The sequence below is a fragment of the Somniosus microcephalus genome, chromosome 3, assembly GCF_052327205.1.
Source record: "Somniosus microcephalus isolate GS21.2 chromosome 3, FLI_Smic_1.0, whole genome shotgun sequence".
Classification (NCBI taxonomy): domain Eukaryota; kingdom Metazoa; phylum Chordata; class Chondrichthyes; order Squaliformes; family Somniosidae; genus Somniosus; species Somniosus microcephalus.
The window spans coordinates 369,365,463-369,390,939 of NC_140989.1; the positions used below are offsets into that span (position 1 = coordinate 369,365,463).

The following is a 25,477-nucleotide window of genomic DNA, read 5'->3' on the forward strand; positions in this document are numbered from 1 at the left end:
TCCACATTGTCGGATAGATGCCAGTGTTGTAGCTGCACTGGAACAGCTTGGCTAGAGGCGCGGCTAGTTCTGAAGCACAAGTCTTCAGCTCCTTAGCCGGAATGTTGTCAGGGCCCATAGCCTTTGCTGTATCCAGTGCGCTCAGCCATTTCTTGATATCACGTGGAGTGAATCGAATTGGCTGAAGACTGGCTTCTGTGGACCTCAAGAGGAGGCCAATATGGATCATCCACTTGGCACTTCTGGCTGAAGATGATTGCAAATGCTTCAGCTTTGTCTTTTGCAGTCATATGCTGGGCTCCACCATCATTGAGGATGGGGATATTCATGGAGCCTCCTCCTCCCGTGAGTTGTTTAATGGTCCACCACCATTCACGACTGGATGTGGCAGGACTGCAGAGCTTTGGTCTGATCTGTTGATTGTGGGATCGCTTAGCCCTGTCTATAGCATGCTGCTTCTGCTTTTTAGCATGCATTTATTCCTGTGTTGCAGCTTCCCCAGGTTGGCACCTCATTTTTAGGTATGCCTGGTGCTGCTCCTGGCATGCTCTTCTGCACTCCTTATTGAACTAGGGTTGGTCGCCTGCCTTGATGGTAATGGTAGAGTGAGGGATATGCCGAGCCATGAGGTTACAGATTGTGGTGGAATACAATTCTGCTGCTGATGGCCCACAGCGCCTCATGGATGCCCAGTTTCGAGCTGCTAGATCTGTTCTGAAACTATCCCATTTAACACGATGGAGGGTGTCCTCAGTGTGAAAACGGGACTTCGTCTCCACAACAACCTTGTGGTGGTCACTGCTACCAATGCTGCCCTTATCTTGCTTAACAATCTTTTATGTGGCACCTTATTGAATGCCTATTGTAAATCCAAATATACTACATCCACTAGTTCCCCTTTATCTACCCTGCTAGTTGCATCCTCAAAAAACTCAAATTTGTCAAACACGATTTCCCTTTCATAAAACCATGTTGACTCTGCCTAATTATATTATCGTTTTCTAGGTACCCTGTTACCACTTCCTTAATAATGGATTCCAGCATTTTTCCGACAACCGAGGTCAGGCAGTTCCCTGTTTTCTCTCTCCCTCCTTTCTTGAATAGCGGGGTTACATTTGCGACCTTCCAATCCAATGGGACCTTTCCAGATTCTAGGGAATTTTGGAAGATCACAACCAATGCATCCACTATCTCTGCAGCCACCTCTTTTAGAACCCTAGGATGTAGGCCATCAGGTCCAGGGGATTTGTCGGCTTTTAGTCACAGAATCACAGAATCACAGAAACCCCACAGTGCAGATAGAGGCCATTTCGGCCCATCGAGCCTGCACCGACACATATTCCACCCGATCCCCGCAACCCCTACACCAACACATATCCCACCCTATCCCCATAACCCCACGTATTTAATCCCTCTCACACTAAGGGTCAATTTATCATAGCCAATCAACCTAACCCGCACATCTTTGGACTGTGGGAGGAAACCGGAGCACCCGGAGGAAACCCACGCAAACACGGGGAGAATGTGCAAACTCCACACAGACAGTCACCCGAGGCCGGATTCGAACCCGGGTCCCTGGTGCTGTGAGGCAACTAACCACTATGCCACTGTGCTGTCCCATTAGTTTCTCAAGTACTTTTTCTCTACTGATATTAAATACTTTAAGTTCCTTGCTCTCATTAGACCCTTGGTTCCCCACTATTTCTGGTATGCTTTTTGTGTCTTCTACTGTGAAGACAGATACAAAATATTTGTTTAAATTCTCTGCCATTTCCTTATTCCCCATTATAATTTCTCCTGTCTCAGCCTCTAAGGGACCCACATTTAATTTTGCTACTCTCTTCTTTTTTACATACTTGTAGAAGCTCTTACAATCTGTTTTTATATTTCTTGCTAATTTACTCTCATTCTATTTGCTCCCTTTTTATCTTGGAACCTTCTGGTTTGTGTCTCAGCTCTCTGGTGCCGTTTACTGAGGGTTGAGCCCAATTTATACAAAAACAATGGACTCCACTGTCAGTGTTAACCCCGAATCTATCTTCCAGTTTGTCATTAATGAATGGAATCTCAGTTAAGTGAAAGTGACTGGTCCCAATTTTAACCCCGGGTGGATTCCCCGCTCAGGCCTGAGTTAAAATTACAGGCGGGTCTCAATGATGTCATCGGGCCACAACATGCGGATGTAAAGAAGGACCCCTGTTGGCTCTGGGTGCGTCTCCTTGCTGCCCGCTCGGGAGAGCAGGTTAAAGTTGCAGATGTTGCGATCATGGCGGCTCTCGGACAGGTGAGAGCCGGGGTGATTTTAACTGCCCACCCGCCAGGTATCTGCTGAGCGAGTGGGGTTAAAACCACACCCCCGCCCCCCATTTCTTTCACTTGAGGTCGTGCCATCAGGTCTCGACATTTTGCCTGGTGAGGTCGCGATGTTGAAAGAGGCTCTCACTCTAACGCGATGTTGAAAGAGGCTCTCACTCTAACGCGATGTTGAAAGAGGCTCTCACTCTAACGCGCACCTTCTCTCTCACCTTTTGTCATGCTTTTGATCTTTCCAAGTGGTGATGGAACAGAAACATAGGAACCGTCTGCGAAAGAAAGAAGCGTGGTTTAAGATTAATATTGTTTTTGAATCTATTACCTACACAATTATAATTAGGATGCACCTAAATGAAAGAAAGAACCAGCATTTACATAGTGCCTTTCATAGAGTCAGAGAATCAGACAGCACAGAGAGTGCCTGTGCCGGCTCTTTGGCCGAGCTCTCCAATTAGTCCCACTCCCCCCTGCTCTTTCCCCACAGCCCTGCAAATTTCTCCTTTTCAAGTATTTATCCAATTCCCTTTTGAAAGTTCCTATTGAATCTGCTTCCACCGCCCTTTCAGGCAGCGCATTCCAGATCACAACAACTCGCTGCGTAAAAAAAATTCTCTTCAAATTCCCCCTGTTCCTTTTGTCAATTATCTTAAAATTATCATTCATGATGCCCCAAAGCGCTTTGCAGCCAATTATGTACATTTTTTTGAAGTGTTGTCACTGTTGTAATGTAGGAAACGTGGCAGCCAATTTGCGCACAGCAAGCTCCCACAAACAGCAATGCAATAAATGATCAGATATTTTATTTATATGTGTTGATTGAGGGATAAATATTGGCCCAGGACACCGGGAGAATTCCCCTGCTCTTCTTTGAAATAGTGCCATGGGATCTTTTACGTCCACCTGAGAGAGCAGACAGGGCCTCGGTTTACCGTCTCATCCGAGAGACGGCACCTCCGACGGTGCGGCGCTCCCTCAGTACTGTACTGGGAGTGTCACCCTCAATTATGGGCTCACGTCCCTGGAGTGGGGCTTGAACCCATGATGCAGAGCCGAGAGTGTAGAGGGGTCAATAACCAGGGGGTGTAGTTTCAAGGTAAGGGGCAGAAGGTTTAGAGGGGATTTGAGGAAAAACTTTTTCACCCAGACGGTGGTTGGAATCTGGAACTCACTGCCTGAAAGGGTGGTAGAGGCAGTAAACCTCACAACATTCAAGAAGCATTTAGATGAGCACTTGAAACGCCATAGCATACAAGGCTACGGACCAAGTGCTGGAAAATGGGATTAGAATAGACAGGGCTTGATGGCCGGCACGGACACAATGGGCCGAAGGGCCTCTTTCTGTGCTGTATAACTCTATGACTATGCTACCCACTGAGCCACGGCTGACACTTAAAGTACTGAGCAAGTTCAAATTCAGTTGCAAATATGACTGTGATTCGTATTTTCCGCCATCTCAATAACTTGCGTTACACAGAGGTGAAGTGTAATGATCTCAAATCCATGCATTTACCTCCTCCAGGCTGGGAGTATTCATTGCAAGGAGATTCATCCAGAGGCCTTTTATAATGTTTAAGCAGAGTCACTATGGCATCGTGACCTGCAGAAAGAACAGCAACAGCATTAACAGGGAACTCTCCTGCTGCAAAGCAACATTTGCAGTTAAGTTTCATGCATGTTCTGTGTACATATGACAAATTCTAGCGCTTTGGGATTAAGAAAGACTTGCATTTCTCCAGCGCCTTGCACAACCTCAGGACGTCCCAAAGCCCTTTACAGCCAATGAAGTACTTTTTTGGAAGTGTAGTCATTACTGTAACTTAGGAAATGTTGCAGCCAATTTGTGCACAGCAAGATCCCACAAACAGCAGTGAGATAAATAAACAATTAATTTGTTTTTAGTGATGTTGGTTAAAGGGTAAATATTGGACAGGATGTCAGGGAGAACTCCCCTGCTCTTCTTCGAAACATTGCCGTGGGATCTTTTACGTCCACCTGAGAGAGCGGACGGGGCTTCGGTTTAACGTCTCATCTGAAAGACGGCACCTCCGACAGTGCAGCGCTCCCTCAGTACTGCCCCTCCGACAGTGCAGCGCTCCCTCAGTACTGTCCCTCCGACAGTGCGGCGCTCCCTCAGTACTGCCCCTCCGACAGTGCAGCACTCCCTCAGTACTGCCCCTCTGACAGTGCAGTGCTCCCTCAGTACTGCCCCTCCGAAAGTGCAGCACTCCCTCAGTACTGACCCTCCGACAGTGCAGCGCTCCCTCAGTACTGCCCTTCTGACAGTGCAGCGCTCCCTCAGAACTGACCCTCCGACAGTGCAGCGCTCCCTCAGTACTGACCCTCCGACAGTGCAGCGCTCCCTCAGTACTGTCCCTCCGACAGTGCGGCGCTCCCTCAGTACTGCCCCTCCGACAGTGCAGCACTCCCTCAGTACTGCCCCTCTGACAGTGCAGTGCTCCCTCAGTACTGCCCCTCCGAAAGTGCAGCACTCCCTCAGTACTGACCCTCCGACAGTGCAGCGCTCCCTCAGTACTGCCCTTCTGACAGTGCAGCGCTCCCTCAGAACTGACCCTCCGACAGTGCAGCGCTCCCTCAGTACTGACCCTCCGACAGTGGGGCACTCCCGCAGTACTGCCCCTCCGACAGTGCAGCGCTCCCTCAGTACTGACCCTCCGACAGTGCAGCCCTCCCTCAGTACTGCCCCTCCGATGGTGCAGCGCTCCCTCAGTACTGCCCCTCTGACAGTGCAGCGCTCCCTCAGTACTGCCCCTTCGACAGTGCAGCGCTCCCTCAGTACTGCCCCTCCGACAGTGCAGCGCTCCCTCAGTACTGCCCCTTCGACAGTGCAGCGCTCCCTCAGTACTGCCCCTCCGACAGTGCGGCACTCCCTCAGTACTACATTGGAGTGTCAGCCTATATTTTTGTGCTTATGTCTCTGGAGTGGGACTCGAACCTACAACCTCCTGACTCAGAGGCAGGAGTGCTACCCACTGAGCCACGGCTGACACCAACTGCGTTATCAACACACCCTGCGTCGGCGACTCACACACCTTTCTCGTAGGCCCACATCAGGCAGGTTTGCTCATCCTTCTCTCCGCTGGTACGGCTGGGGTCAAAGGCCACCAGGTTCATGTCAGCTCCACTGTCCAGTAAGAACTGCACCAGGCGAATGTGCCCATGGTAACAGGCACTGTGCAGACCTTTAATAGAAATCAAAGAGCTCAGTACTACTTAGCAACATTGTCGAGTCAATTTCGAGAGGCCCCTCGGAAGCCTACATAACATCATGCTACAGCACAGGAGGAGGCCATTCGGCCCATCGTGCCTGTGCCAGCTCTTTGAAAGAGCTCTCCAATTAGTCCCACTCCCTGCTCTTTCCCCACAGCCCTGCAACTATTTCCTTCAAGTATTTATCCAATTGAAAGTTACTATTGAATCTGCTTCCACTGCCCTTTCAGGCAGCGCATTCCAGATCACAAGTGTAGTGTATGTACCTTTAAGGGGAGAACTACTTTTTACAGCTCCTGTATACTGTAGTACCGGCAGTGACCACACCTGTATATAAACCCTGAGTAGTGATCTGTACAGTTAGTTTTAGAGTAACCCTCATCCAGTAAACACCTGCTGATTGTTCCCTGCAGTCTCTTGTCTAGTTATTGAAGGACACACAACATCAAGATACACGGATCTAACATTGGCGACGAGAAGATTCAAACCTACCTGCAACTCTGCATCACCTCCCAGGGATTCGCTCCTGGAGAACAGTGAAAGAAGAAGGCCGAGTCCAGAAGTACGGGCGTCGACCATCCAGCGGAGACTTGAGCATCGCAGAGGAGGCTGTTGAGAGCTGGGCTTGGTTCTCCAGTCACGGTGATCCAGCGAAACGGGCTGGCAACAAGTACGGCGCAGACCCTTCCCGGACAGCGGCGGCTAGAGCCGACCGACGGCACAGAAAAAGACCGAGCAGCGTCGACGGGATAAGAGAGAGGGTAGAGCGCACAAGGCGCAGCCGGTGTTCAAGACCAAGAGGCATCGACGGGAGAAGAGAGAGGGTAAAGCGCACAGGGCGCAGCCGGTGTTCAGGACCGAGCGGCGTCAACGAGAGAGGAAGGCGCGCAGGAAAACGCGCAGAGTGCAGCCGGTGTTCAAGGGCCGAGCAGCGTCAGCGGGGAAGAAAAGGAAGCGCGGGAGACGCCATTTGAGCCGCAGCGAAGAAGAAGGGAGAGTGCGGGAGACGCCATTTTTAGCCGCAGCAGAGAAGAAGGGAGAGCGCGGGAGATGCCATTTTGAGCCACAGCGGAGAAGAAGGGCGAGCACGGGAAGAAAGGAAAGTGCGGGAGACGCCATTTTGAGCCTCAGCGGAGAAGAAGGGAGAGCGCGGGAGACGCCATTTTGAGCCAGTCTAACCACACTCAGGGATGCCGAAGAGTGGCAGTGTCACAGCGTTCGACAATGAAGTCGAAGATTGGACGACATATGTCGAACGCATACAAGTGTACTGCAAGGTGAATGAAGTGCCAGATGACAGGAAAGCACTGGTATTGTTGAATTCCATGGGTGCAAAAATGTATGGCTTACTGTGAAACCTAGTAACCCCAGAGAAGCCAGTGGAAAAGGATTTTGAAAACATAGTGTCAATCCTACAGGACTACTTAAACCCCACACCGCTGCTGATAGCAGAAAGATTTAAGTTTCACAAAAGGAACCAGCATAAAGATGAAAGTAATGCTGAGTATTTAACGGAACTGCACAAGCTATCAAAACACTGCCAGTTTGGAACAGGACTAGCAGATACTTTAAGGGACAAGTTTGTGTGTGGGCTTCAAAGTGAAGGAACCCAGAAATGGCTTCTATCAGAAAAGGATCTTACGCTGGACAAGGCTTTCAGCATGGCAGTATCACACGAAGCAGCCGCATGGGATGCTGCAGAGATACAACGGAGACCGCAAGAATATGGCACAAATGAAATGTCATACGGAACAGTGAAGTGCTATCGCTGCGGCAGAACAACACATGACCATAATGATTGCTGGTTCAAGGACAAAGTGTGCAGACAGTGTAGAAAAGTAGGACACATAGCAAGAGTCTGCAGGTTGGGAAAGAAAACCAGCAGCAAGAAATCTCCACAGGAGAAGTACAAGAAGGTACATAAGGTGACGGAGAGTAATTCAGACGAACAGAAAAGTGATACAGACTCCGGAAGCAAGGAGCTGGGTTGTCTGAAACTACATAATGTGATCAAAATGGAGGATCACCAAACTATCTGAGTCACGCTCAAGATAGCCGGAGTCCAAGTGAAAATGGAATTGGACATAGGGTCAGCCCTAACAGTCATAAACCGAAGGGACTACAAGTGGCTATTCTCACAGAGATTGTCTTGAAGACGTACACGGGGCAAAAAAGTCTACCCCAAAGGAAAAATAAGGGTGAACGTTATATATAATGGCAAGGAAACACCAAAAATTGACCTATATGTATTGCCAGATGGAGGACCACCACTACTAGGACGTGAATGGATCCGGAAGATACAGCTAGATTGGCATCCCATACAAGCACTGACTGTAGATGCCAAAAAGGATGACGACGTTACACCTGGACGACTGTCAAAAATGCTAACTGACGCACAAGAAGTGTTCCAGGAGGGACTCGGAACACTAAAAGGCATAACAGCGACGATCAAAATAGAGGAAAATGCAAGCCCAAAGTTTTTTAAGGCCAGACCGGTGCCTTATGTGATCCGCCCAGCCGTCGAAGCAGAGCTGGAAGGTTTGGAACGTTCAGGAGTACTGTCCAAAGTGGACTGGAGTGAGTGGGCTACACCCATCGTTCCTGTAATGAAGAGGTCGTTGAGTAATACGCCTGGGGAACCAAAGAAGGTTCGCATCTGTGGGGACTTTAAGGTGACAGTGAACCCAGTCCTTCACACGGTACAATATCCGCTTCCGCGGATTGAAGATATTTTCGCCTTGCTATCTGGAGGGAAACGCTTCACTAAGATTGATCTGGCCCAGGCGTACCTGCAAATGGAGGTAGAAGAAGCCTTGAAACAGTACCTCACGATCAACACTCATAAAGGTCTCTACCAATACAACCGGCTGGTGTTCGGGGTGGCATCAGCTCCAGCTATTTGGCAAAAGGGCAATGGATCAAGTCCTGCAAGGGATTCCAGGAACCCAGTGTTATTTGGACGACATCCTGGTCACGGGCGAAAATGACAGTGGTCACCTCGCCAACCTGGAGCAGGTGCTCACTAGATTGAAGGAATATGGGCTCCGAGCTAATCGCCACAAATGCGAGTTTTTCCAGAAGCAGATCTCGTATTGTGGCCACGTTATTGATGAAGAAGGGTTACATAAGTCCCCTGAAAAGATTGAGGCAGTAGTCAAGGCTCCAGCACCGGAAAATGTGTCACAACTGAGGTCGTTCCTCGGGCTGGTGAACTACTACCATAAGTTCTTGCCGAATTTGTCTACCGTACTACACCCACTGAACACCCTACTGCAAACGGGGGTACCATGGACATGGAATGACGAATGTAAACGAGCTTTCCAGAAGTGCAAAGAATTGAACACATCAAAAGAGGTGTTGGCTCATTTCAACCCAGCACTACCAATTCGGTTGGCGTGTGATGCATCACCCTATGGTATTGGAGCGGTGCTGTCGCACAAATTCCCGGACGGCTCGGAGAGGCCAGTAGCCTTTGCGTCTCGGTCACTAACCTCAGCCGAGCGTAACTACGCCCAGATTGACAGGGAGGCCCTCAGCCTAGTGTGGGGAGTGAAAAAGTTCAACCACTATCTGCACGGGCAGAAGTTCACCTTGCTGACTGACCACCAACCACTTGTCTCCATCTTTAATCCAAAGAAGGGCGTTCCGGTGATGACTGCGCAACGGCTACAAAGATGGTCCCTTTTTCTAGGGGTGAACCAATATGAAATCGAGTATAAGGGCATGAAACAGCATGGAAACGCTGATGGGCTATCACGCCTGCCATTGCCTACTGCGGAGGAAGCAACAGCAGTGGACCCTGTCAAAATATTTTATTCGACTATAATTGAACGCTTGCCAGTAACGAACGCGGATATAGAGAAGGAGACCCGAAATGACCCGACACTGTCTCGGGTATATGACTTGACGGTGAAGGGATGGCCAACACATGGTGACTCACTGTTGCCAGCATTCTCATCCAGAAGAGAACAGCTGTCAGTATGCCAGGGGACCTTGATGTGTGGATCCCGAGTGGTAATTCCACCCAAGTTAAGGGAGAGAGTGCTCAATGAGCTTCACGAAGGCCATCTGGGAGGGATGAAAATGAAAAGCCTTGCTAGGGCTTATGTGTGGTGGCCGGGGATCGATCAGCAAATCGAGGACCTGACAAAGAGCTGCTCAGGATGCCAGAAGGTCCAAAATGCACCACCACATGCCCCTCTACACCCATGGGAGTGGCCCTCCTCTCCATGGCAACGGGTGCATATTGATTTTGCTGGTCCATTCATGGACTCAATGTTTTTAATAGCCGTGGATGCGCACTCGAAATGGCCTGAGGTGATCAAAATGTCCTCCACCACCACGGAGAAAACTATTGCAGTCCTACGGACCATATTTGCCAGGAACGGCTTGCCAGAGCAGATTTGCTCTGATAACGGACCACAGTTTGTGTCCGAAGAGTTTCGGAAATTTATGAAAAGGAATGGGGTAAGGCATTACACATCCGCCCCGTATCAAATGGATTGGCTGAGAGGTTCGTACAAACCTTTAAGAAAGCAGTAAGGGCCATGTGCGATGACGACGTTCCACTGCAGCATAAGGTGGACAATTTCCTGTTAGCCTACAGAAATGCGACACATGCAGTCACCAACCAGACCCCGGCCATGATGTTCTTTAACCGAAGGTTGAGATCTCGTCTGGATTTGCTCAGACCAAATGTACGAAGAGATGCTGAGAGTAAGCAATTCCAGCACATCAATGAGAAGCCGACAAGGAGCTTCAATGTAGGGCAACCAGTCTTGGCCCGCGACTACCGAACAGAGAAATGGCAACCAGGAACGATATGCACACGGCAGGGGCCACTAATGTACACAGTGGATGTTGGGGAGAACATTGTGAGACGCCATGTCGACCAGATCCTAGAGTCACAGGAACGAGTCAACCCCATATCTCGCGTACCTGGTGATGAACCCGACATACAGGTAGCATCTACCCCAGAAACAGTAGCATCGGAAGCTGATGAACCAACCGACGACAGGGGGCCAGAATCGCCTCCGCACCAAGAGCAAGACACTCAGGAAAGGCGCTATCCAGAAAGGATCAGGAAGCCGCCCCAAAGACTGAATTTATAAATGGACTATTTTCAGTTAATGTTGCATGTTAAAAGTGTTAATTGTTAAATGAATGTTATGGTACTGTTAATCTAAAAGGGGAGGAATTGTAGTGTATGTACCTTTAAGGGGAGAACTACTTTTTACAGCTCCTGTATACTGTAGTACCGGCAGTGACCACACCTGTATATAAACCCTGAGTAGGGATCTGTACTGTTCGTTTTAGAGTAACCCTCATCCAGTAAACACCTGTTGATTGTTCCCTGCAGTCTCTTGTCTAGTTATTGAAGGACACACAACATCAAGATACACGGGTCTAACAACAACAACAACTCGCTGTAAAAACATTCTCCTCATCTCCCCTCTGGTTCTTTTGCCAATAATCTTCAATCTGTGTCCTCTGGTTACCGACCCTCCTGCCACTGGAAACAGTTTCTCCTTATTTACTCGATCAAAACCGTAATGATTTTGAACACCTCCATTAAATCTTAACCTTCTCTGCTCTAAGGAGAACAATCCCAGCTTCTCCAGTCTCTCCACATAACTGAAGTCCCTCATCCCTGGCACCATTCTAGTAAATCACCTCTGCACCCTCTCCAAGGCCTTGACACCCTTCCTAAAGTGTGATGCCCAGAATTGGCCACAATACTCCAGCTGGGGCCTCACCAGTGATTTATAAAGGTTCAGCAATAACTTCCTTATCACCTCACCTGCACGGTTGCCAACTCTGGCTGAAGATATTCCTGGAGGTTTCATCAGGTGACCTCCCGTCTCCAACCGCCCCGCCCCCACACTCCCGCCATTGGTCGCATCACACCGCCTTCCCACGCCAATTGGAAAGTGAACAGACTCTTTGTTACAATGCCGCTATAATATTTCTCCCAAATTGGGAGAGTCGAGGACAATCCAGGAGGGTTGGCAACCCGACTCATGTGTCCAGTGAAATCATCAGGCAGAAAATGGCAGAAACGAGGTGCGTGTGAGGTCCACCCCTGACAGAGTGGAGCCGGACAAAATCCACCCTTAATATATCCCAAGCATGCAATGGGATAACGCTTGCTGGGTGAGTAAGCTGGCCAGATCCACTGACTGTGGACAACATACCGTCGCATACATGCACTGAACACCACCCACTCAAACTCAAGCAAAACTCGAGGAACATTTATCCTTTCTTTTTGCACATCTCCAATATTGACTCCCTCTCTTCTGCCCGCCACAAACAACACCCTCCCTAACAGCACCGTGGGAGCACCTTCACCACACGGACTGCAGCGGTTCAAGGCGACGGCTCACCACCACCTTCTCAGGGGCAGCCAGGGATGGGCAATAAATGCCGGCCTTGCCAGTGACACCCACATCCCATAAATGCATAAATGAATAAGTAAACCCGCTCCACTAACCCCAGCAGCACAGAAACTACTTTGGGCACTATTGGTTACCCAACCCAAATCCTACTCCTATAATCTTCCAGAGATTTATTTTATCCAGCTCCTTTGTGAAGGCTGTGGGGAGAATGTCCTTTCAAACATTCCTTAGCCCAGATACGTTAGTCCTGATCTCGCTGAATGCTGCTTAGCTCCATTATGTTTTTTGTCTCTTGACATAGCTTGGTTTCACAAACAAATTTATTATATCACAATTAATGAACGTCATATGATCTAAAGTATTCCCATTAAATTCTAATTCTGCCCTCTTGAGATCCCTGATTTTAATCACTCTTCTGCATCTAACCCCATATCCTTCTATTCCTTTCTCCTTCATGTGTTTATTTAGCTTCCCCTTAAATGCATCTCCGCTGTTCGCCTCAACCACGCCCTGTGGTAGCAAGTTCCACATTCTCACCACTCTCTGGGTAAAGAAGTTTCTCCTGAATTACCTATTGGATTTATTAGTGACTATCTTAGATTTATGGCCTCATGTTTTGGTCTCCTTCACAAGTGGAAACACCTTCTCTGTATCTACCCTATCGAACCCTTTCATAACGTTAAAGATTTCTATCAGGTCACCCCTCAGTCTTCTCTTTTCTAGAGAAAAGAGCCCCAGCCTGTTCAATCTTTTCTGTTAGGTATAACAACATTTCAGTTCTGGTATCATCCTTGTGAATCTCTTTTGCAACTTCTCCAATGCCTCTATATCCTTTTATAATATGGAGACCCGAACCATTCACAATACTCCGAGTGTGGTCTAACCAAGGTTCGATACAAGTTGAACATCACTTCTCTGCTTTTCAACTCTATCCCTCCAGAAGTGAACCCCAGTGCTTGGTTTGCTATTTTTTAATGCGTCGCTACTTTTAGTGATTTGTGTATCTGTGCCCACAGATCCCTCTGCTCCTCGACTCCACTTAGACACTTAGGGGGAAAAATTGGGTTGGTTTGAGCCTCTCATTAGCACCCCTGGGGAGCGCTAACAGGGCGCAAATCTCCGAGCGCCCGGCTGCGGCGCTGTCGACACCTCCCGCGAAATTAACCGGAGGTTAGCGGCGGTGGTAGCCAGTAGCGCCCCGCGGCGCTGCACCGCAGGCAATGACATAATCGGCGTGCGCAGCCCCGCTCGCGTCCCAGCCGCAAACTTCCCTTGCGCCCCCTGACCTATCGCCAGACGATATGTCCAACAGGGTCAGGGGGTGTATTTGCAGCGGCGGCAGCGGCGCAAGTTAAAAGGGCAGGTGTCGGGCAGCCATTTTTATTTTGGCCGACTGCCAGCACCTGCCCCCCTTTCACTTTGTTAATGCGAGGGTGCCGGCCGCGAGCGCTCAGCCTGGCGCGCCTCTCGAGTGCCGGGCTCTTTTCTCGGCACCCCGCTCCCCGGTGGTCCAGCAGGGCCCCGGTGCGCGCAGTACTAGGCCCGTCCCCTTTAAGCAGGGGAGAAGGCCTGCAACGACACGGCGCTACGTGCTTTCCTGTAGCGTCCCACCTCCTGCTTGGGGCGCTACTACTGAATTTACGGCAGAGGGGCGCTAACTTTTTAGGGGCCTAATTTCCCCTCCTTATAATACAAGGAATAGGTGGCCTCCTTATTCTTCCTACCAAATTACCTCTCACCCACTGGCACAGTGCGGCTATATCTTACCGGTATGTCCATCCCTTCCCTGATGGTTTATGCTCATTGCATTCTGGCTGATCAGAAACTCCACCAGTTCGAGGCTCTTCCCGTAAGTGCAGGAGCTGCAATCAAAATTGTAAAGAATAAATCTCAAGCAATTCCTGCTCTGCGGGAAAAAAAAACCACTCAATGAACGAGCGTGCAGCAAAAGACCCCGTTGCTCTCCACAACAGGTAACTCACCTGTGGAAAGAGGTTTCACTGAAGATGTTTTCCTTGGTCAAGCTTTCTGTCCCCGACAGTTGGATGAGTTCGCTGGCCACATCCAGTTTACCGTTGTAACAAGCCCTGAGGAACAAAAAACAGCAACAACACCTGCTCATTTCTACTAAAGGCGAATCTAGGAACGTAGGCACAGGAGGCAGCCCCTCCAGTCTCTTCCACCATTACATAGAATTACATAGTATTTACAGCACAGCAATAGGCCATTCGGCCTTCCAGTCTATGCTGGTGTTTATGCTCCACACGAGCCTCCTCCCACTCTATTTACTTCATCTCCCCCTATCAGTATATCCTTCTATTCCTTTCTCCCTCGTGCGTTTATCTCGCTTTCCCTTAAATGCATTTAAATTACTCGCCTCCACCACTCCCTGTGGTAGCAAGTTCCACATTCTCACCACTCTCTGGGTAAAGAAATTTCTTCTGAATTCCCCATTGGATTTATTGGTGACTATCTTGGCCCCCTAGATCATGGCTGATCTGTATTTTAACTCCATCTACCCGCCTTGGTTCCATAACCCTTAATGCCCTTACCCAACAAAAATCTATCAACCTCAGTTTGACATTTTTAATTGACCCCCAGCCTCAACAGCTCTTTGAGGGAGAGAGTTCCAGATTTCCACCACCCTTTGTGTGAAGAAGTGCTTCCTGACATCACCCCTGAACGGCCTGGCTCTAATTTTAAGGTTCTGCCCCCTTGTTCTGGACTCCCCCCACCAGAGGAAATAGTTTCTCTCTCTCGACCCGATCAACTCCTTTAATCATCTTAAACACCTCGATTAGATCACCCTTTAACTCAGGGGAATACAAGCCCAGTCTGTGCAGCCTGTCCTCAGAATTTAACCCTTTTAGCCCCGGTGTCAGTCTGGTGAATCTGGGCCGCTTCCCCTCCAGGGCCAGTCTATTGTTCCTGAGGGTCGGGGCCCTGAACTGAACGCAGGGTCCAGATGCAGTCTATCCAGAGCTCTGTGCAGCTGGAACATAACTTCCTCCCCTTTGTGTTCCAGCCCCCGAGAGAAAGGCCAACATTCCATCAGTTTTTTTGGGTTATATTTTGTTCCTGTCCACTAGTATTTAATGATAATCTAGGCAATGATGAAGAGAATGAATTAGCCCACTTACAGGTGTAGAGCTGTATCGCCGTAGATATTCACCGCATGGGGCTGCACATCAAAGTTGCCTTGTAACAAGTACCTCACGATTTCACGGTGACCAAAGCGGCAACTAAAATGGAGGGGTGAATGGTCCTCATTGTCCTGAGCATTCACTGAGGTCATCAGATAACAAGAGAAGACCATTGGTTAGTATTCTTGGAGATATGACAATGAAATCCATCATTACCACAGTTTGGAATTTCAGACTATTACATAACGGTAGAACTTTTGTGTCTATTAAACTTTAAAATGATATTAAAGTTCAATGCAGCTGTGAAGAGGTTAAACCTGCGGTTCCCAGCTCCTGGGAAATGTGGGTTGGATCGATTCGATGCAGCTGGTAAAAGAGGCGCTTCCTGCATACCACTTCATATTGAGACAATGGAAGTTCATTTAGACATTCCAGTCAACATCCAAACCTACTGTTAGGATGACCTAGTTACTGGAGGATAGCAGGGCACCTGACCTTGATCTGGGACCTGACCTCCGACCCAACCGGATCACTCGACCTCCTAACTAACCCTGATCCTAGCCCACAATCCCCGACCGACCCTAATCGCAAACCTGACCCCCGACCCCGACCTAATCGTGAACCCAGACCCGACCCGATCCTGACCCCCGGCCCTGGTCCCGACTCGCTTACCTGAGGGCTCCTGCGATGCTGGCACAGGCCCGATCTTACACTCCTCATCACCGACACACTCCCATCTGTGCAGGGCGTATACAAGGAACATAGGGACTGGAGGAGGCCGTTCAGCCCCTTGAGCCTGTTCCACCATTCAATTAGATCGGGGCTGATCTGTTTCTTAACGCCATCTACCCGACTCGGTTCCGTAACCCTTAATACCCTTGCCTAACAAAAATCCATCAATCTCAGTTTTGAAATTTTCAATTGACCTCCAGCCTCAACAGCTTTTTGGGGAAGAGAGTTCAGGATTTCCACTGCGATTGGTGTGAAGAAGTGCTTCCTGACATCACCCCTGAATGGCCTGGCTCTAATTTTAAGGTTTTTCCCCCTAGTTTTGGACCCCCCACCCCCTCCCACAATCGGAGTTTAGCCACTTGAGCAATTGATCCAGGGCCTTCGCACTCGATCCTCACACCACATTCCAGGCACCAGTGGTCATATTAGATAAGGCTCTTAATATAGCAGGAATATTATCCCTCGACCACTTGTTCAAAGGTTAAACCTGCCTGTGTTGTCTCACCATCTGTTTTGCTGGCTTCGGTCAGTAGGAGTTTGACGATGTTGGGAAAGCCTTTGGCACAGGCTAGATGCAGCGGCCTGTCCCCCACCTCCCCGCTAACATTGGCGTCAGCCCCGGACTTCAGAAGCAGCCTGGTAACCTGAAGGGTAACAAGAGCAGTCCGTGACATCGCGATACACACAATCTACAGCACAGAAACAGGCCATTCGGCCCAACTGGTCCGTGCTGGTGTTCATGCTCCACACCAGCCTCCTCCCACCCCTCTTCATCTCACCCCATCATAGAAACATAGAAGATAGGAGCAGGAGTAGGCCATTCGGCCCCTCGAGCCTGCTCTGCCATTCAATGCGATCATGGCTGATCATCCAAATTCAGTACCCTGTCCCTGCTTTCTCCCCATATCCCTTGATCCCTTTAGCCTTAAGAAATATATCTAACTCCTTCTTAAATATATTTAATGAATTGGCCTCAACTGCCTTCTGTGGTAGAGAATTCCACAGGTTCACCACTCTCTGGGTGAAGAAATTCCTCTTCATCTCAGTCCTAAATGGCTTACCCCTTATCCTTAGACTGTGACCCCTGGTTCTGGACTCCCCGACCATCGAGAACATCCTTCCTGCATCAAGTCTGCCTAGTCCTGTTAGAATTTTATAAGTTTCAATGAGATCCCCTCTCATTCTTCTAAACTCCAGCGAGTATAAGCCCCATCGACCCAATCTCGCCTCATACATCATTCCTGCCATCCCAGGTATCAGTCTGGTGAATCTTCTTGAATATACTTAATGAATTGGCCTCAACTGCCTTGTGTGGTAGTGAATTCCACAGCATCATCTTTCTCATTTCTAGCTTCCTCTTAAATGTATCTGTGCCTCAACCACTCTCTGTGGTAACGAGATCCACATTCTCACCACTCTCTGGGTAAAGAAGTTTCTCCTGAATTCCCCATTGGATTTTTTAGTGACTATCTTATATTTATGGCCGCTAATTTTGGACGCCCCATAAGTGGAAACGTCTTCTGTACGTTGACCCTTTCAAACCCCTTCATAGTTTTAAAGACCCTCTATCAGGTCACCCCTCAGCCTTCTCTTTGCTAGAGAAAACAGCCCCAGCCTGTTCAATCTTTCCTGATAGATATATCCTCTCAGTTCTGGGATCATCCTTGTAAATCATTTTTCACACTTTCTCCAATGCCTCTCTATCCTTTTTGATGATATGGAGACTGGAACTATGCACAGTGCTCCAAGTGTGATATGGAAAATAAAGAAAAGACTTGTATTTCTATAGCGCCTTTCACGACCACTGGACGTCTCAAAGCACTTTACAGCCAACAAAGTACTTTTGAAGTCCCACTGCTGTAATGTGGGAAACGCGGCAGCCGATTTGCGCACAGCAAGCTCCCACAAACAGCAATGTGGTAATGACTGGATAATCTTGTTTTTTTTGTTATGTTTATTGAGGCATAAATATTGGCCAGGATTGTGGAGACCAGAACTGTGCGCAGTACTCCAAGTGTGATATGGAGAACAGAACTGCGCACAGTGCTCCAAGTGTGATATGGAGACCAGAACAGTACTAAGTACGCCAAGTGAGATATGGAGACCAGAACTGTGCACAGTACTCCACGTGTGATATGGAGACCAGAACTGTCCACAGTGCACCAAGTGTGATATGGAGACCAGAACTGTGCACAGTACTCCAAGTGTGATATGGAGACCAGGACTGTGCACAGTGCTCCAAGTGTGATATGGAGACCAGAACTGTGCACAATGTTCCAAGTGTGATATGGGGACCAGGACTGTGCACAGTACTCCAAGTGAGATATGGAGACCAGGACTGTGCACAGTACTCCAAGTGTGATATGGAGACCAGGACTGTGCACAGTACTCCAAGTGTGATATGGAGACCAGGACTGTGCACAGTACTCCAAGTGTGATATGGAGACCAGGACTGTGCACAGTACTCCAAGTGAGATATGGAGACCAGGACTGTGCACAGTACTCCAAGTGTGATATGGAGACCAGGACTGTGCACAGTACTCCAAGTGTGATATGGAGACCAGGACTGTGCACAGTACTCCAAGTGTGATATGGAGACCAGGACTGTGCACAGTACTCCAAGTGTGATATGGAGACCAGGACTGTGCACAGTACTCCAAGTGTGCTCTAACCAAAGTTCGATACAAGTTTAACAATGATACAAGCTTGTGGACTGTGTGGTCAACTGTGAACTGGTTTACCTCGACATTCTGCCTTTATCTGTTGAAGGCCACGTGATAATATATCTGTCTGTGACTCATGGCCAGTTAGTCCCTTACCTGTTCATGACCAAAGTAAGCGGCAATATGTAACGGAGTGAAGAACACAGCATCCTGTACATTGACAAACGCTCCATGTTGCAATAGGACGTCAACAATCTGCGGAAAATAACCCGAGAGGATTAGCGGGGGGGAACCAGGAAAGAAATGTAACTGTTGGAGGTGAAACCCAATCCGGGGTAGGCTGTGTCTCTCTTGTTCTGTCTCCCTTTCCAATTTTCTGCCCCCACCCCATCCTTGCTGAGGGGGCCTGGTGCCTGGGGTAATGGTCTCCCGTCGCCTTTCGGCATATCCCTAAGCCCAGACGGCGAACGCGGGTGCAGGTGACATCATAGCCCAGCGGTCCTGACCCGACATCTCCCCCCAAGAGGGGAGTCTTTCCCGGGAATGCAGACCCTTGCCGGAACATTTCTCTCTCCCTAGATCAGCGAGATTGAAGCCTCCCTGCGGTCAGGATCTGCTAAATCAGGGCAGCTCCGGGAAAGGGAGCGGGGTCTCTGGCTGTGTGGCTCACTTAATAAAAAAATATTAAAGGACTTGCATTTCTATAGCGCCTTTCATAACCTCAGGATGTCTCCGAGTTTACAGCCAATGCAGTACTGTTATTTTTGAAGCGCAGTCACTGTCGTAATGTTGGGAAACACCAATTATTACCAACTTGAACCATCAGGGGAGCAGGTGTACAGTCAGGGAACTTCTTGATTCCTCACACAAACTACTCACAGACTGCCACATAAAACACACAGCAACTTGCATTTATATAGCACCTTTAACGGGGTAAAACGTCCCAAGGTGCTTCACAGGAGCAATTATCAAACAGAATGTGACACAAGTCACATAAAGAGATATTAGGACAGGTGACCAAAAGCTTGGTCAAAAGGTAGGTTTTAAGGAGCGTCTAAAAGGACGGGAGAGACGGAGATGTGGAGAGGTTTAGGGAGGAAATTCCAGAGCTCGGGGCCCAGACAGCTGAAGGCACGGCCGTCAATGGTGGAGCAATTAAAATCAGGGATGCGTAAGAGGCCAGAATTGGAGGAGTGCAGAGATCTCGGAGGACTGTAGGGCTGGAGGAGGTTACAAAGATAGGGAGGGTTGTAGGGCTGGAGGAGGTTACAGAGATAGGGAGGGGGCGAGGTCATGGAGGGTTTTGAAAACAAGGATAAGAATTTTTTTTAATCGAGGCGCTGCTTAACTGGGAGCCGATGTAGGTCAGCGAGCACAGCGGTGATGGGTGAACGGGACTTGGTGCGAGTTGGGACACGGGGCAGTGAGCACAGGGGGTGATGGGTGAACGGGACTTGGTGCGAGTTAGGACACGGGGCAGTGAGCACAGAGGTGATGGGTGAACGGGACTTGGTGCGAGTTGGGACACGGGGCAGTGAGCACAGCGGGTGATGGGTGAATGGGACTGGGTGTGAGTTAGGACACGGGGCAGTGAGCACAGGGGTGAGGGGTGAACGGGACTGGGTGTGAGTTAGGACACGGGGCAGTGAGCACAGGGGGTGATGGGTGAACGGGACTTGGTGTGAGTTAGGACACGGGGCAGTGAGCACAGGGGTGAGGGGTGAATGGGACTGGGTGTGAGTTAGGACACGGGGCAGTGAGCACAGGGGTGAGGGGTGAATGGGACTGGGTGCGAGTTAGGACACGGGGCAGTGAGCACAGCGGGTGATGGGTGAATGGGACTGGGTGTGAGTTAGGACACGGGGCGGTGAGCACAGGGGTGAGGGGTGAACGGGACTGGGTGTGAGTTAGGACACGGGTCAGTGAGCACAGGGGTGAGGGGTGAACGAGACTTGGTGCGAGTTAGGACACGGGGCAGTGAGCACAGGGGGTGATGGGTGAACGGGACTGGGTGTGAGTTAGGACATGGGACAGTGAGCACAGGGGGTGATGGGTGAACGGGACTTGGTGTGAGTTAGGACACGGGGCAGTGAGCACAGGGGGTGAGGGGTGAACGGGACTTGGTGTGAGTTAGGACACGGGGCAGTGAGCACAGGGGTGAGGGGTGAACGGGACTTGGTGTGAGTTAGGACACGGGGCAGTGAGCACAGGGGGTGATGGGTGAACGGGACTTGGCGTGAGTTAGGACACGGGGCAGTGAGCACAGGGGTGAGGGGTGAACGGGACTGGGTGTGAGTTAGGACACGGGGCAGTGAGCACAGGGGGTGAGGGGTGAACGGGACTGGGTGTGAGTTAGGACACGGGGCAGTGAGCACAGGGGGTGAGGGGTGAACGGGACTTGGTGTGAGTTAGGACACGGGGCAGTGAGCACAGGGGGTGAGGGGTGAACAGGACTTGGTGCGAGTTAGGCCACGGGGCAGTGAGCACATGGGGTGAGGGGTGAACGGGACTTGGTGTGAGTTGGGACACGGGGCAGCAGAGTTTTGGATGAGTTGAGGTTTAGGGAGGGCGGAAGGTGGGAGGCCAGCCAGGAGAGGGTTGGAATAGTCGAGTCTGGAGGGGACACAGGCACGGATTGGGGTTTCAGCAGCTGATGAGCTGAGGCAGGGGCGGAAGCGGGCAATGTTACACCTTGTGAAATGCCTTGGGATGCTTTACTGCAACAGCAGCTTGGATTTATATAGCGCCTTTAACGTAGTAAAACGTCCCAGGGTGCTTCACAGGAGCGATTAGCAAACAGAATTTGACACCGAGCCACATAAGGAGATATTCGGACAGGCGACCAAAAGCTTGGTTTCAAGGTGCGTCTTAAAGGAGTAGAGGGATAGGTAGAGAGGCGGAAAGGTTTAGAGAGGGATTCCAGAGCTAAGGGCCCAGGCAGCTGAAGGCACGGCCACCAATTTTACTACATTAAAGGCGCTGTGTAAATGCAAGTTGTTGCTATTGTTTAGAGATGGAATCCTTACCTCGTTGTGTGTAGCGATGGTCGCAATGTGAAGCGCGGTGAGGGCCCCATACCCCACCTGCTGAATATCGGCTCCACCGTGCAGCAGGGCCGTGACCACCTCAGCATTGGCCTGAAGATCAAACGCAGTTATCAACAAAACAATGCCTGTGTGTTCAGCTTCGTCAGACTCTCAACAAGGTCCCACCCTCAGCCATGCCGAGGAGCCGCACGGAGTCACATTAGTCGTGGCTCAGTGGCTCCCTCCCTCCTCTGGGTTACGAGTCCACTAACATAACCACCGCACCACCCTCCCTCCCGAAACCACTCCGCCTCTCTCTCCTCCTTTAAAACGGTCCTTAAAACTCACGTCATTGACCAAGCTTTTGGTCACCTCTCCTAATGTCTCCTTATTTGTTTATTCAGCACCTCTTGTGATAAAACCCGCGACCACTACCGCCTGGAAGGACAAGGGCAGCAGGCGCATGGGAACACCACCACCTCCAAGTTCCCCTCCGAGTCACACACCATCCTGACTTGGAAATATATCGGCCGTTCCTTCATCGTCGCTGGGTCAAAATCCTGGAACTCCCTCCCTAACAGCACTGTGGGAGCACCTTCACCACATGGGACTGCAGCGGTTCAAGAAGGCGGCTCACCACCACCTTCTCAAGGGCAACTAGGGATGGGCAATAAATGCTGGCCTTGCCAGAGACGCCCACATCCCGTGAACGAATAATAAAAAAAAATTCCATCAACTTTATTTTTCCAAACAGCCACAGGGACTGCCTTCGATCCTGTCGCTCCAAAGCCCTCTGATCTCCCACAGCATCGAGCCGACCTTCATTCAGAGAGCATGAAGGATCGACAGTCTAAAGCTAGGGTCTGTGGCAGCTTTATTTAAAGGGTACCTTTCGTGTATCCTTCAATTAAAACAGCAGATTACTGTCACACGCATGCAGTAAGTGATCATCCACCAATATCGCCCTCAGCAGCTTTAACGCTTTGTGTCTGCTCTGGCTCAGTGGGTAGCACTCTCTCCTCTGAGTCAGATGGTCGTGGGTTCAAGCTCCACTCCAGCACATAATCCAGGCTAACACGTCCAGTACCAGTACTGAGGGCCGCTGCACTGTCGGAGGGGCAGTACTGAGGGAATGCTGCACTGTCGGAGGGTCAGTACTGTGGGAGCGCTGCACTGTTGGAGGGGCAGTACTGAGGGAATGCTGCACTGTCGGAGGGTCAGTACTGAGGGAGCGCTGCACTGTTGGAGGGGCAGTACTGAGGGAATGCTGCACTGTCGGAGGGTCAGTACTGAGGGAGCGCTGCACTGTTGGAGGGGCAGTACTGAGGGAGCGCTGCACAGTCGGAGGGGCAGTACTGAGGGAGGGCTGCACTGTCGGAGGGGCAGTACTGAGGGAGCGCTGCACTGTTGGAGGGGCAGTACTGAGGGAGCGCTGCACTGTTGGAGGGGCAGTACTGAGGGAGCGCTGCACAGTCGGAGGGGCAGTACTGAGGGAGCGCTGCACTGTCGGAGGGGCAGTACTGAGGGAGCGCAGCACTGTCGGTGGGGCAGTACTGAGGGAGGGCTGCACTGTCGGTGGGGCAGTACTGAGGGAGCGCCGCACTGTCGGTGGGGCAGTACTGAGGGAGCGCCGCACTGTCGGTGGGGCAGTACTGAGGGAGTGCTGCACTGTCGGAGGGGCAGTACTGAGGGAGTGCCGCATTGTCGGAGGGGCAGTACTGAGGGAGGGCAGTACTGAGGGACCGCCACACTGTCGGAGGGGCAGTACTGAGGGAGCGCTGCACTGTCGGAGGGGCAGTTCTGAGGGAGTGCTGCACTGTCGGAGGGGCAGTACTGAGGGAGTACTGCGCTGTTGGAGGGTCAGTAGTGAGGGAGTGCTGCACTGTGGGAGGGGCAGTACTGAGGGAGCACTGCACTGTCAGAGGGGCAGTTCTGAGGGAGCACTGCACTGTTGTAGGGGCAATACTGAGGGAGTGCTGCACTGTCGGTGGGGCAGTACTGACGGAGCATTGCACTGTCGGAGGGTCAGTACTGAGGGAGTGCTGCACTGTCGGAGGGGAAGTACTGACGGAGCGTTGCACTGTTGGAGGGTCAGTACTGAGGGAGTGCTGCACTGTCGGAGGGGCAGTACTGAGGGAGCGCTGCACTGTCGGAGGGTCAGTACTGAGGGAGCGCCGCACTGTTGGAGGGGCAATACTGAGGAAGCACTGCACTGTCGGAGGGGCAGTACTGAGGGAGCGCTGCACTGTCGGAGGGGCAGTACTTCGGGAGCGCTGCACTGTCGGAGGGGCAGTACTGAGGGAGCACCGCACTGTCGGAGAGGCAATACTCAGGAAGCACTGCACTGTTGGAGGTGCCATCTGGCGGATGACACATTAAACCGAGACCCCAACTGCTCCCTCAGATGGACCGAAATTATCCCATGGCTCTGTTTTGAAGAGCAGGGCTGTTCTCCCCGGTGATATAGCCAATATTCATCCCTGTTGTATTCCCGTGAGTATAGAAAATTAAGGGGTGATCTAATTGAGGTGTTTAAGATGAGTAAAGGAGTTGACAGGGTAGAGAGAGAGAAACTGTAGTGTATGTACTTTGCAGAAGGAACTATATTCTGCAGCCCCTGTATACTGCAGTACCAGTAGTGACCACCCCTGTATATAAGCCTGTGTAGTAACTTTTGCATAGTAGTTCCAGGTTGTCTCCACTCAGTAAAGACCTGTTATAACCAACTCCTGCAGTCCGTGTCTCAATTACACACGGACATAATACTGGCGACGAGCAGATCCGAACTTACCTACAGTCTGCACCACCTCATGGGGAGCCATCCCTGAAGCGAAGTTATCAGAGGTCGAGGCCAGAAGGAAGAAAGAAAAAAAAAAATCAGATGAACAGAAGAAACGGGCGTCGACCGTGGGCATCCGCCTCTGATTCACCGGAGTTGAAGATTTGCAGGAGAGGCTGTCGCGAGCGGGGCTTGGTTATCCTGTTGATGGTGTTTCAGCTAATCGGGCTGGTGGCAGGTAGTACACTGATCCTTCCTGGGCTGCGGCGGTCTAGAGCTCGATCGGTTGGCTTTTCAACGGGGCCGAGCAGCGTTGTCGGAAAGAGGAGAGAGAGAGAGGGTGGAGCACACAGGGCGCGGCCGGTGCTACGAAGCCGGGCAGCGTACAGACCCGAGAAGAGGGAGGCAAGTGTCCCGCAGGGTTGCTCCGACGACGGGGAAATAATAAAAATTAGAAGCGCAGAAAGCCGCGAGGAGCTGCAGTTTGCTACGGGAACCGCGGAGAGCGGCGTTAGCAGCAGCGCGGGAGGCGCCATCTTAATCCAGCGGGGAAGAAGGCAAAGCGCGGGAGGCGCCATTTTGTTAAATCGGGGAAGAAGGCAAAGCGCGGGAGGCGCCATCTTAGATTTCCAAGATGCCGAAGGCTGGCAATATCACTGCCTTCGATAATGCAATAGAAGACTGGACCACGTATGTGGAAAGAGTCGAGGTATATTGCGAGGCAAACGAAGTAGCCGATGAGAAAAAGGCATCGGTACTACTAAACGTAATGGGCGCAAGAACGTACGGCCTATTGCGGAACCTGATTACTCCAGTCAAACCGAAGGCGAAGAGTTTTAACGAAATTGTTGATATCCTACAGAAATACCTAAATCCTACACCGCTGCTGATAGCAGAAAGATTTAAATTCCACAGGAGAAATCAGCATAAAGATGAGAGCAATGCTGATTACCTTACGGAACTACGCAAGCTATCAAAGCACTGCCAGTTCGGAGCAGGACTGGCAGATACCCTACGGGACAAATTTGTCTGTGGACTACTGAGTTAAGGAACCCAGAAGAGGTTACTCTCAGAGAAAGAGCTGATGCTAGATAAGGCTTTCAGCGTGGCAGTATCGTACAAAGCAGCAGCAAGGGGAGCTGCGGAAATACAGCAAAAGCCACAGGAATACGGCACCCATGAAATGACACGGGGATTT

The 25,477-nt window shown here is 50.6% G+C and overlaps 1 protein-coding gene across 2 annotated transcripts in view; it reads right to left on the bottom strand.

The window, feature by feature from the left end:
* The window catches only part of tnni3k (TNNI3 interacting kinase), a 184,874-nt gene that overhangs the window by 141,171 nt on the left and 18,226 nt on the right, over nt 1-25,477 (bottom strand). For both annotated transcript variants that reach the window (XM_085983580.1, XM_085983581.1), the window contains exons 5-13: nt 21,501-21,611; nt 18,631-18,729; nt 16,317-16,455; nt 15,077-15,221; nt 13,919-14,023; nt 13,704-13,798; nt 5,364-5,513; nt 3,824-3,910; nt 2,526-2,582 (exon numbers count right to left, since the gene is read on the bottom strand). In XM_085983580.1, coding sequence (XP_085839706.1) covers nt 2,526-2,582; nt 3,824-3,910; nt 5,364-5,513; nt 13,704-13,798; nt 13,919-14,023; nt 15,077-15,221; nt 16,317-16,455; nt 18,631-18,729; nt 21,501-21,611 — 988 coding nt within the window. The remainder of the gene's footprint in view (nt 1-2,525; nt 2,583-3,823; nt 3,911-5,363; nt 5,514-13,703; nt 13,799-13,918; nt 14,024-15,076; nt 15,222-16,316; nt 16,456-18,630; nt 18,730-21,500; nt 21,612-25,477) is intronic.